The sequence below is a fragment of the Ursus arctos genome, unplaced genomic scaffold (genome assembly GCF_023065955.2).
Source record: "Ursus arctos isolate Adak ecotype North America unplaced genomic scaffold, UrsArc2.0 scaffold_1, whole genome shotgun sequence".
Taxonomy (NCBI): domain Eukaryota; kingdom Metazoa; phylum Chordata; class Mammalia; order Carnivora; family Ursidae; genus Ursus; species Ursus arctos.
In genome coordinates this window covers 83,495,398-83,509,329 of record NW_026622763.1, presented here as the reverse complement: position 1 = coordinate 83,509,329, position 13,932 = coordinate 83,495,398, and the positions used below count along the sequence as shown (strand labels likewise).

At 39.5% G+C, this 13,932-nt stretch overlaps 1 protein-coding gene across 2 annotated transcripts in view; it reads right to left on the bottom strand.

The window, feature by feature from the left end:
• The window catches only part of UNC80 (unc-80 homolog, NALCN channel complex subunit), a 216,363-nt gene that overhangs the window by 199,139 nt on the left and 3,292 nt on the right, over positions 1-13,932 (bottom strand). For both annotated transcript variants that reach the window (XM_026492047.4, XM_044381208.3), the window contains exons 3-5: positions 13,285-13,441; positions 11,682-11,983; positions 2,364-2,487 (exon numbers count right to left, since the gene is read on the bottom strand). In XM_026492047.4, the coding sequence (XP_026347832.3) occupies positions 2,364-2,487; positions 11,682-11,983; positions 13,285-13,441 (583 nt within the window). The remainder of the gene's footprint in view (positions 1-2,363; positions 2,488-11,681; positions 11,984-13,284; positions 13,442-13,932) is intronic.

The window sequence follows — 13,932 nt, the reverse complement described above, 5'->3', positions numbered from 1 at the left end:
ATTTATAAATTACACATAGTAAGAGTTTAACAACAATTACTACTAATAAAATTGAATGATCATAACAATATACCGTAATAGAAGTTATGTGAATGTGGTCTCTTTCTCTCTCTTCCAAATACTTTATTGTACTGTATTCACACTTCTGGTGATGATGAGAGATGATAAAAGCCTACGTGAAGAGATGAAGTGAGGGCAAGGACGTAGGTGTTGTGATGTAGTATTAACTACCGACCTTCTGACGATTTGTCAGAAGGAAGATGAAATCATCTGCTTTTGGACCACAGGGAATTGAAACTGCAGAAAGTGAAACTACAGGTAAGGGGGGGGGCACTACTGTCTCAACTCATTTAACACTTACAATAACCCTAGCATAACATATGGAATATTATTAGACCCATTTTAGAGATAAAGACAATAAGGTACAGGGAGTTTAACTTGCCCAAGATCATTTGACCCTTAAATGAAGGTTCAAGCCCAGGCTTTCTGGCTCTAGGGTCTGTGCTTTTATGACCATATTAAGCTTCCCCTACAGCAAGATTCAAATCAGTTACATCTGTTCCTAAGGATTGGGAGCAGTGGGAAGTGAATCTGGCCACGCCACATGGGAATTGTGAGCACACTGATGCTGAGAAGAGATTTATCAAGGTCACAAAATAAGAGACCTAGGGATTGTCACCCACGTGCCGCTGCTTTTTCTTCTGGTCATGTGTCTGGCTGAGTTTAATTTCACTTCAGATGCTGGGCACCATTTCACATCCACAGGCATCGGGTAGATGGGAAAATAACCCACTGTGAATATCATCCAGAAGCAAGGGATGGTGATATGAACAGCCCCAGTGATTTCATGAGGGACACGATTTCTTAATAGTTTTAATACATCTGTTAAAGTGATAGTTTACGTACATATTAAGGAGAGAGAGAGACAGAGAGAGAGAGACCTAAATGTGAAGTGACCTCTTTATTCAAAAGTGAGGACTTAAAAATAGGAAAAAAATTCCTTAATCAACATAAAGATGTCTTTTTCAGTAATAGTTTTGTTTTACTGTAACATATTTTATTTTCTTATTTCTATTGTTTTCAGTTTTTAACTCGTACGTCCGTCTTCACTCTCAGATGATTTTAATTCAATGAAATTAACCTCATTCCATCCATGGAATCTGAAGTAGATCACTTCATTTTTTACTTATTTAGTTCCTTGCTATTTGAACCTTATGACAGAGTGTTATTCTTGAATTTATAACTTATTTCACTAGTTAATGTATTGTACACATTAATTCTGGAATTAGTCTACTTTTACTATACGAAAAATTTTGTCTTTTGTTTGAATTATGATAGTAAGCAGGATTTGTCACTATAAGCATCTTATCACATATATGGATAATATGGCATTCTTCTGTTTAGAAAATCCTTTAACATATTATGTACCTTGCAAAGTTATGTTAAATTATAGAGGGAAAATATATAAAAATTCTTGATGGTTTCCTTCTCCTTACGAAGCACTTTTACATGCATAATCGTCCACTGTCTGCAGAAAAGGCTTAGGAAGTAAGCAAATGATAGAGATTTATGTAGCTCGTGCATCTATAGACATACCACATAGTTTGTCTGTTTCTCAGTGTCATTATTGATGCTAAAAGTTTGGTTGGAATTAGAAAGATGTAATTTATTAAAGCTACAAAATGGTCACCTTATGTGGATTCTTACTTATTCCACACTATGAGGCCGTATAAGGTGGTATTATTTTATCCCATTTAAAGAAATGGGAATACCCAGGTTAGGTACATACATAGTAAGAGAATGATCTGGAGTGAAGCACCAGACTTTCAGGTACTTTTCAAGCTATCATGTGTTGGCCTTTCTATAATTCACCAATAAGATTATTTCATTAGACAATTCCTGTAGTGAAATGCTTTGATAGCAAATAAACACCAAGACAAGATCGTTAAGGAACTGTTACTTTGTCTACTATAATGATGATTATGATGAGCTAATTATAATAATAGCTTATTCACTTACTATGTACCTGACATTCTTCTAAGCAGTTTTACATATAATTAATTCATTTATTCTTTGTAACAACCCATAAGTACTAGCAATATTTTATTTTAACTTCTATTTTACACATGAGGAAACTGAGGCACAGGAAGTTGAAATGACTTCTCCAAAGTCACACAACTCAACGGCATGTGCCCCTGGTTTAGTTTCTCATCGTTTGAATGAGCCCTGTGCCTGGGGTACTAACATAGCTCCCTGGAGAAATTTTCTTCCTCCTGGCTTAAGGACGAATTATTCCACCACCCTTACTCCTGCATATGAGGGAGTCTGCTAACACTGTCTCACTGGGCGTCCAAGTTACAAACCTGTAATAATGTTCCTGATGGGCTTCACCAGTGCTGTGAAGCCAGAGACTTCGGGCTGTCTGTGCTCCCACATGGGCTGCCATATAACAAGCCCGCTGGCCAGTCGGAACGTAAGGTCAGATTCCTGGGGGAAAGAGAAGATTTATGTCCAATAACTGGCTTGTAACTTGTTGAAGGAGCCAGTCATTGCAATGATTAGTATCATGCACAAGATCATTGTCAAAGTAGGTTGATCTTCTAGACCTTCCTTCATCACTCAGATGAGTGTTTCTAGGGTAAACCAGTAGCCCTAAGTTACTATCACAATTAGTATGGAAACCATGGTGGTCTGCTTTGGGCAAAATTAATAATTAAAATGGAGCTTTGGACAAAGCATGAAACACAAATTATTGTTTTGTGTTAGCAGTGATGAAGGCCTGTTTATTTCAAGAGTCCTGGCAGATCTCTTGTGGTTATTATTATTCCTCTTAATTATTTAATTGTCCTTCTTTCGCCCTCTTAAATCAATATCCTCAGATACTGCCTATTTTGACTTTCTGTTCTCCAGGCCATCTCTTGCTTTTGCTTCATGGCATCAGGAACATATATTTAGACCTTTCTAGTATATTGTTTTATAATATTAGCTTCTCAACAATCTTTAATTCCTTGAGGGTCTATCAGGCATTCTCCCCCTTCCACAGCACCTGGCATCATCACAATGCTTAACACAGTATTAGAAATTGGGTACACGATAGGAGCTCAACAAGCACTTGCTGAATTGCACTGACCTTAAACCCATACTCACTCAGTCTATCTACAATTTAAAGTCTCTTCCAGGGAGCACATTCTCTGCTTCATCATTATATCATCTTGAGGGGCTGAGATGTTTCAAATGCCATCTCATATTGTATAAGTACAATTATATGACATTCGAGATTACATTTTAAATAACTCAGCCACTGACTGGAATTAAAATAAAAACTTAAAAAAAAGAAATAAAAAAAATAAACAACTCAGGCTCTCAACCCCCGTCCCCCCCCCCCCCAAAAAAAACAACCCAGAGATGGAAGCAGAGAACGTGATCACAGATTAATAAACACAACTGAGACCCAGGAACTCACTCAGGGCAGGGATTTGCAACCCTAGCTTGCATATTATAATCACCTAGGGAGCTTTTAAAACCCAGGAGGCCCAGGTCTCAACTTCCTCCCTTGCCCAGAATGATTAAATTAGAATCCCTCTGAAGTTCCCTGCTGACTTTCATGTGTAGTCATGGTTGAAAACCACTGATCTAGAAGAATAAGAAATAGGAAGAAATTGGAAAAAAAGAAAAGTGATCCTGCAAATGGTGGATCATGGTGGCTCACTGTCAAGGAAACTTCAACTGGAAAGACTGGTGAAATCCACACACTGATACAGAGAGGCTTCTTCTGTAACCTATGGACTGGGACCCCGGTGCTACAACAGTGTACTTGATGGGAAAGCATCTAGGACTCCCTGTGAACATATTACGAAAGTACATAAAGCACTTGATCAAATTCTGTCAACATCCATTCTACAAATACGTATAGACCACCTACTGTATACCTGGAACTGCTCTAGATTCTGGCTTGAATAGTAAACAGAGCATACAAAAATCCCTGCTCTCCTAGTGCAAAAGAGAAGTAAACCAGGCAAAGGGATGTGTCTGCAAGGTGTTGGTATTTTAGACAGGATGGCCAGGGAAGCCCTCGTGAAAGTGGCTTTTGAGTAAAAAGATCTGAATGAAATGAAGGAGCTGCCATGTAGATATTTTCAGAACAAACCTTCCACAAGAAGGGCTCAGCAAGTGCAAAGGTCCTAAACATGCCTGGTCTATCAAGAAACAGCCAGGAGACTGTGTGTCTGGAGTCAAGTAAATGGCAGAAGAGTAGAAGAAAAAAATAAGGTCAGAGGAGTTATTGAGTTCCAAATAAGATAGGGCCTGATGGGTCAAAGTAAGGGCTTCAGCAATTACTGAGTAACACGGGGAGCCACCAGAGGGTTCTGAGTAGTGGCGTGACATTACTGGATTTATGTTTGATAGGATTACTGAGGCTATTAAGAATAGTTCAAGAAAGGGCAAAAGTGGAAAGAGAGACAGTTTAGGAAGCTATTATTATCATCTAGGTGGAAGATGATTACAGGAGAGAGTTTGTAGAGGGCGAAATGAGCAGTGGTAGATTCCGGATATATTTTGAACACACAGTCTACAGACTGGAAGAGGAAGGTGTGAGAAAGAGGTGTCCAAGATTTTTGGCTTTGATATAGATGGGCGAGACGAAGGAGAAGCTGGTGTGGGGCTATCAGGAGTCTAGTTAACAGACATGTTTAAGTTTGAGATGCCTGTTGGATATTCAACCAAAGACACTGAGCAGACAGCTTGACAGGCAGGTTTAAAGTTAAGGGAACATATGATGGGTGGTGTTAGATCCAGCAAGCAGGGGATTAACAGCAGAAAAGTTTATCAGATTTGTCTCCAGAATTGCAGGAAGCCAAATTTCAATTGACCTGGTTTTGATGATTTCATAGCTTCTGAGCTCAGTCCTTCTCCATGTTCCTCATAAGTAATCTTGGCACAAATAAAACTTCAGTGGACACTGCATCAGAAGTTAAGCTCTGTTATACTGAAACCCGGGCCTTTAACACTGGCCCTATCTATGTTAGCACTGAGAGTTATTATTTCGTTTTCTTTAATATATTCCCAACTAGACTGTATATTTACTGGAGACAATTGAGATCTGTGTATTTCTCCTTGAGCATCAATATGGACTTGTTGATTGATTGAGGATAGTTTACATTTCACAAGTAACACCAACTAAATCAAATCATTCTTTAGACTTGAACACTTGCAGAACCTATGGACTCCTCTTATGTTACTATGTTCCACTGTAAGTCCTTTTAAGTTGGCTGAATGCATAAGATGTGGGACCCTAATTCCTCTTCTGGAGTCCCCTTTAGTGGGTCATTTAATGCTATGTATGCACACATGGCCAGAAAGTTGATAGCTGGAAGAGACACTATCATTCAAACAGCCGTGGGGCAGGTGGTCTAGTAACGTCCTTAGAAAAACTGGAAGACACAGACACTAGTAGAATCAATATCTCCACATTTCAGATGCATTTCTTGCTTTTGCTGAAGGCCTGTTTTCACGATGGCATGAAACATTTCTAAATATCTTTACTAGTAGTTTAGAGAAATCTAGTTTAAAAATTATTAATATTTTAAATTTTAAAGTTGTTTACTTCACACATATGAATTTTATAAAAACCTCCTTGAGGGCCTGGATTTTTATTCCTTGCTATTTCTCTACTCTGAGTAGTGCCTCTCATAGACTAGGTACTCAATAAATATTTATGGAAGGAATAAGTGAATATGATCAAATCATGACATCACACTTAAATTCCTTAGTTATAATAAATACTCAGCATTTTTCACTAAAGTAAATTTAGTTGAAAATAATATATTTGACCGAATTTTTAGATTTATTTCATGTAACATATTTGAGGCAGTTATAAATGAAAATTATAGAATCAATGTACAGAAATCTGTTGCATTTCTATATATGGATAACGAAGCAGCAGAAAGAGAAATTAAGAAAACAATCCCATGTATAATTGCACCCAAAGTACCTAGGAATAAATTTAACCAAAGACGTGAAAAACCAGTACTCTGAAAACTATAAAACACTGATGAAAGAAATTGAAGAGGACACAAAGAAATGAAAGACATTCCATGCTCATGGACTGGAAGAAAAAATATTGTTAAAATGTCTATACTATCCAAGGTCATCTACAGACTTAATACAATCCCTCTGATAATACCAACAGCATTTTTCACAGAACTGGAACAAACAATCTTAAAATTTGTATGGACCACAAAAGACCATGAGGAGCCAACACAATCATGAGGAAGAAAAACAAAACTAGAGGCATCACAATCCCAGATTTCAAGTTAGAATACAAAGCTATTGTAATTAAAACAGTATGGTACTGGCACAAAAATAGACACATCAATAAATGGAACAGTACAGAAAAACCAAAATTAAACCCACAATTATATGGTCAATTAATCTTCAACAAAGGAAGAAAGAATATGCATTGGGAAAAAGATGTTCTCTTCAACAAATGGTGTTGGGAAAACTGGACAGCAACATGCAGAATGAAACTGGACCACTCACTTTCTCATATCAGACACAAAAATAAATTCGAAATGGGTAAGGACCAAAATGGGTTAAGGACCTGAAACCATAAAAATCCTAAAAGAGGGCACAGGCAGTAATGTCTCTGGCATCAGCCAGAGCAACGTATTTCTAGATATGTCTCCTGAGGCAAGGGAAATAAAAGCAAAAGTAAACTTTTGGGACTTCATCAAAATAAAAAGCTTCTACACAGCAAAGGAAACAATCAACACAATTAAAAGGCAACCTCCTGAATGGAAGAAGATATTTGCAAATGACATATCAGATAAAGGGTTAGTATCCAAAACATATAGAAACTTATAAAACTCAATACTCCCAAAATAAGTAACCTAATTAAAAAACAGACAGAAAACATGAATAGACATTTCTCCAAAGAAGACATACAGATGACCAACAAACACATGAAAAGACGCTCAACCTCACGCACCAGCAGGGAAATGAAAATCAAAACCACCATGAGATATCACCTCACACCTGTGAGAATGGCTAAAATCAAAACCACAAGAAACAACGTGTTGGTGAGGATGTGAAGAAAAAGTAACCCTCTCACACTGCTGGTGGGAATGCAAACTTGGGCAGCCACTGGGGAAAACAGTATGGAGGTTCCTCAAAAAGTTAAAACTAGAACTACCCTATGATCCTGTAATCACACTACTGGGTATTTAATCATCAATCAATCAATCAATCAATCAAGGGGAGACATGTGCCTCTATATTTTTTGCAGTATTATTTACAATAGCCGGATTATGGAAGCAGCCCACGTGTCCATCAATAGATGAGGGGATAGAGAAGATGTGGTATAGAGATACACAATGGAATGTCATTCAGCCATTAAAAAGAGTGAGATCTTGTCATTTGCAATGACATGGATGAAGCTGGAAAATACAATGCTAAGTGAAATAAGTCAGAGAAAGACAAATACATGATTTCACTCATGTGGAATTTAAGAAACAAAATAAATGAGCAAAGAAAAAAAGAGAGAAAGAGTGACACAAACCAAGAAACAAACTCTTAACTATAAAGAACAAACTGATGATTATCAGAGGGAAGATGGGCAGGGGGTGGGGGTAGGGAATGATGAAATAGGTGATAGGGATGAAGGGGTGCACTTGCTGTGATGAGTACTGGATGATGTATGGAATTGTTGAATCCTTCTATTGCACACCTGAAATCAATATAACACTGTATGCTAGCCATACTGGGATTGAAATAAGAACTTAATTAAAATAGAAAAATGTGCATTGAATTATACACTATTTTACAAAAAGAGGAGTCATTTATATTAATTTGCTAATTAATGAGTTTATTCATTCAACAAATATTGATTAAATACCTATGAAATTGAGATACTATGTTAGCTATCCAGAATACAATGATAACTCCCCACCCTCAAACCATTCAGAATCTGATAGGAGAGTCTGTCTCATAAAGAAATAATGGTAATAAACCAGAAATAACAATAAAAATCCGTCTAGAATATTATAAAGCTAGAGGAAGAGAGGGGTGGATCTTGAATATTGCTGTGAAAGATGAGGAGGGGTTTTCCAGGCAGGAGGGCAAGGCAGGAGAGCATGTAGGTTGCAGGACCAGCATGAGAATAGGCCTGGAAAAAAGCATGTTATGTTACTGGGGGGACTCCAAGCACTTGGAGCTCACAGGCAGGAGAAGTAGCCAGAAGAGGGCCCAGTTACTAGACTAACCAGCTGGAGTTTCACTTGCTGTATGATGAGAAATCAAATTACTTTAAGCATATTGGTGAAATGGTCAGATCTACATGGATCCCTTCACTGTTGAAGTTGGATTTTATGAGACAAGCCAGGAGACTGTGAATCCAGTTCAAAAGTGGCCTCAACTGGATTTCAGCCTCTCACGCCTCCTGCAGCACCATGTCCTAGAAGAACCTATAACAGTGTCTGTGTAAGTTCTGATTGGCAACTTGAGGGAGCAACGTCAAGAAAAGAAATGCCAAGTGGGGCAGCACACAGGGGTTGGAGATGATAACTTTGTAGAAAGACCAGTCTGGATGGTTGTGTGGTTTTCCCCCAGGAGCACATAGGTATCTGGGGCAGGGGTAGAAAAAATGGATTTTGGTCATGACCTGGGGTTGGCAAATGGAAATATAGGGAAAAAAGAACTTGAATGGTGCTGTTGAGGAACTGTTCACGTGGGTACGGTACGGATAGAAAGATGGAGACAGACAGGGTCTGATAACTGCAGGCCAATGAAAGACCGAAGGCAGTGATTCTCAATCAGGTGCAATTCTCACCCTCTGCCTCCCCACTGGGGACACCTGGCAATGTCTGGAGTCATTTGTGGCCATCACAGCTCAGAGGGAGGAGGTGCTCCTGGCATCTGGTGAGTAGGGGCCAGAAATGCTACTGATATCCTACACGGCACACGGCAATGTCCCACAACAAAGAATCATTGGCCCAAAATGCCAACAGTGCCAAGGCTGAGAAACCCTGGTCTAGGCATTGTACGTTCCCTAACTACATTTAAAAAACCAAACACCTCGCTCAGAAGGAAAAAGCCTTTTGGAGAAATTTATTGACTCATTAATATTTTTTATTCCCCATAGCATCTGGAACAATATTTCCTTCATAGAGATACTAAAATGATAAAATAATAATATGCTAGTAATAACAGCTAATACTAATAGCTTATTATGATTTAATCACTGTACCGTGTTTTATATGCATTGTCTTATTCCCTTATAAATGCTCCCATTACTCCCTCATAAATGCTCCAGGCCATAAGTAAAACTTGAGGGTCTTGAGCCAGAAACTGTGTAGTCTCCCCTGAAAGAGGGTGTGGCTCCCTTTCTACTAATAATACAAAATACTAATCGCTAAAAAAACTGCCAACACTAAAAGCAACTCACATTTGTTAAGGTCCCTTTATGTGTAAAGTTGAGCACTATCGGATGTTTCATCCCAAAGTCCCATAAAACCATTCGTATGTCCGATTTCTACTTGAGGGAACCCGAGGCTTGCTCTAAGTCACATAGTAGAAAGCAGCAAACACGTGACTCAAATGCAGGCCTGTTTCCAAAACCTAGACTCTCAGCCATGTCCTCAAATAAAAGGACGGCCATCGCAGCCACTTCTGCACCTTTCACATGGTTTAATCCAGAGGATATTTGTCCATAGATAGAAATCTTTATGGGCTCATTATTTAAAGAGGTCTTCTTTCCTGTCCTCTCATTTTAAGGACTATGGACCCACATATCATCACTCCTCGTAGCACCTGGATCAGCTTCTGACAACAACGTGGGTTTCCTCAATGAGTCACTTATCAAACACTTATCGAGTGCCCCATTTTTGCCAGGCACTATTCTAGACACTGGAAATACAGTGTGACCTGGACGGGCAACATCCCTCCGCTCAAGAACTCTGCTCTAGTCGGGGGGATGGGCAACAACCATGAAAACAACCACAGAAAATAATTTTGGGTACTGATAAAAACAAAGATAGTCATGTGCTAGTGACACCAAAGTGAGAGGAAAATTCTTCCTGAGGTAGTGACATTTGGGCTGTGAGTAACCGGATGAGAAGGATACAGCCGTATGCAAATTTAGGGGAGGAGATAAAGGTCGATGTTTCAAATAGAAGGAAAAACCTGTGCAGGCCTTGAAAGCAAGAATGAGTTTGAGGGTGAGCCTCACTGAGCTCGGAGGTTAGTGAAGGAGAGAAAGGCTACTGACATGGCGGGAGATGGGGCCGAGACGGTGGGCAGGAGCCTGGACCTGCGGGTCCCCTAAACCAGGGGATGGTCTCAATTAAAATAATGCTTTTTAGTAAGGGCAACCAACACAAAAAGACTTTTTAAAATGGAAAGTCAAAGATTTTGAAGCAGCTATTTAATTTGACTTCACAACATTTAAAATTTTTAGTATGTTTCATGGGCAATGTGGCCAGTGCATGCAAAGCATTTTGGAAATTTACAGGTAATTTCAATTCTATTCCTGGCAGCAACAGGACAGTGTCAAGTGAAAGTGAAATTTAACTAAAACTAAAATGAGTGAAAAGACTCACTGGTTCATTCTCCTCATAGTGACTGTTAATGGTCTCACAACTACCAACATATACATAGGTACACACACAGTCACATACATTCATATATATAACTCGAAACATTCATTAGTATCCTAATATCCTATTAAAGAACACTTGGGTATACCAATTTCCTCCTATCTCTTAACTTAGCACTCAGATGGAATGCTGTAATTTATTCATCCACAGAAATAACAAATAGATCTTGATTTCTCTCCATGTGTTGGAACTATACTGTGTCTTCACATATATTCACCCTGTGTTAGAGGTATCCACGATCATATGCAATGGAGGATCCGATAGGTTAAGTAATATCACCAAGATCACACAGCTAGAGAGTGGTGGCACAGTCATTTCAAATGATATTGTCTCTTTCAAACCCAAGGGGTACTGGTATATAGTTACATTTTAATACAATGGGTTTCCATGCAATCCTATGTTTTGTATTTTATGCTTTAAGAAATATTTTGAAAAGCAATTCTCAGCTTGTACCACACTGTCAAAAAGTCCATGGAGTAGAAGACATTTAGAACTTCTGCTCTAGGCCTGCATTATAAGAGAGAGAGCTTACAAGGTGCTGTAGAACTGCAAAGAAGATAATGACTCAGTCTACATGGGGAGTTTCAGAGGAACAGCTTCATGGAAATGATGACACTGAAGTTGAGGTTTGAAGAATCATCAGAGGAATACAGGAAAGAAAAAGGGCAGAGTGAACAGCAAGGGTATATTCATGGAATGGCTCCCGGAGCTCGACCATGAAGATGCCAGTAGGGACTGACAAATGATAAATGAAAAGTTCCTTGACCCTATATGCCATTTTTATATGTTGGACATTATCTTGGGGCAGAAGGAGAACCTTTGAAGATTTTTAAGTAGATAAATGATATGCAGGGAACTGTGTTTTTGAAATCATGTTCAGTGGTTTGACATAGAAATAAAGTTCTCCATGTCTTGGCTTGCTACGAGATCATATAAGACATGAACAACCAAATACGGAAATATGGAAATACCATTTGAAGGCCACCTCACCTCCATTCCCCATCAGCCTAATACTAGCACTCTCCTTACCTTGATCCTGTGTACCAGGGGAGCAAACAGAAACACAAAGAGCTCCACAGTGGCCATGGAGTTCTGGAAGATCTTCCTTCGGTTGTTCTCTTCTTCATCGTTGGAGCTGCTTTGGCAGGGCTGCCCTGGGGAACCCTGGTTTTCTACTTGGTGGATGAAAGCACTGCTGCTGCCACCCCAGCTCGAGCCACGGTCTGTGCCCCCAAACCGCTCACTGTTGCAGTCCTGGGGGGCCTCTAGAAGCATCCAGTGCAGGGTGTGAAGGAGCTTTGTCTCAGCAACACCCAGTTTATCCTGGTGGCCTGCATGGGGACAATCACACAGACAAGTTAAGATAAACTCTGCTACCAGCACAATGGATATCAACTTCGGGTATGGCAAGAACATCCTTGCTTTGCTCTGCGGCTTGATTTCCTGGGAGACACTAGCATTTCTCTGTACTTCTCACAACCACTGCTGGAAGGGTTTCTTTCTTTCTTTCTTTCTTTCTTTTCTTTCTTTCTTTCTTTCTTCTCTTTCTTCTCTTTCTTCTCTTTCTCTCTTTTTAAGATTTATTTATTTATTTGAGAGAGAGTGAGAGCGAATCACAGAGGGAGAAGGAGAAGCAGACTCACCACTGAGTATGGAGCCCGACTCAGGACTCGATCCCAGGACCCTGAGATTATAACCTGAGCTGAAGGCAAATGCTTAACTGACTGAGCCACCCAGGCACCCCTGGAGGGGCTCATTCTTGTCTTGGGGCTTTCTAACTGGTTGCAATCTCTGCAAAATAACATAGTGTCATAGGAGGAGAAACTGCATGCATCCTATCTCTTCAGCCAGATACCCATATATATCTCCAAAGAGGCAGCGTAGTGGTTAAGAGCCCAGGCTCTGAAGACAGCAACTACTCTGCTTTAGACGGTGTGGCCAAGAAACCCCTCTGTAAAGGTAAACTTTGCGCAGAGACCCAAATAAGGGGAAAGCACTGGATGGAAAAGAGCATGTGCACGAACATGCAGTGGATGTTAGGACATGTTACCATGTGAAAAAAGCAATCCACAAGATAATCTAAAAAATAAGTCTTTAGGCACAGGCATGCAGATATACATAGTACTACAACGTGCAAGGGGTCACTTTAGGAGTTGAGAGGGCCGAAGAGAAATTGGGTTGGAATTCATCTCAGATGGGAGATAGTCTTCAGCTTCCCTCTAAAGTTTCACAGTTTAAAAGGAAAATATATTCATGTATTACTTGTAAAATTCAAAATTTAAAAATAAGAGAGTCAGATGGGATAGACCGGTGATGGGTAGTAAGGAGGGCACATATTGCATGGTGCACTGGGTGTTATACACAACTAATGAATCATCGAGCCTTACATCGAAAACCGGGGATGTACTGTATGGTGACTAACATAATATAATAAAAAATCATTATTAAAATAAAAAAAAAAATAAGAGAGTCAGTTCCTTCACTGGTAAAATGAAGATCATAGTGGTACCCACATGAGTGGGCTTTTTGAGAATTAAATGAGATCATATGTGTTCAGTGCCTGGGAAAAGAGTAAGTAGTCAGTGGATGTTGTCAGCACCACACGAAGAAGAAGGAATGCGGAAGAACCAACCTAACTTGTTCCTGTTTGAAAGCAGGGTTGCAGTGCAGTGGAGGACGTGGGGCAGGGCAGCTTGCACCAGCTCCCATCGGGAAATGCTCTGGATGGCTTCAGAGAGGGCTGGAGAAAGGCCATGCAGCTTGTTCTCTACCAACACGCGTTCAAAGGACTGTGGATACCAAAAAAGAAGAAAAAATCGTGTAAAATAAGGAATTGGAGATTCTGTTGGACGAGCAACGGGAGATCGAGGTAGTACCCCAAGATGCAAATCACTGGATCAAATTTTTTAGAGTGCACTCACATTGCATTTCATGTCAACGTACGTACAATGCGTCAGTGAGCATTTCTTTTTAACCCTTTTCAGGTTTTTGATTTAAAATGTAGGACTTGAATTAGTGTTTTTTTAATTTTCACCAAAATTAGCTTCCTCTAAAAAAAGAGCACAACACCACATTTAACTCACGTAATATTTTATAAATTGCTGCTGAGGCGTCCAAACGCGCAGTCACAATTGCAGAACAAAGTGAAATGTCTTTTGTGAAAGTGTCTTGAGGACAGAATTTGAGTCAATGTTCTACAAGTGTTACATAAGATACAACTCTTTCAAGAAATCTGATTTTGGGGTCTCTGAATTATCCCATGTCCTTAGCAATAACGTGA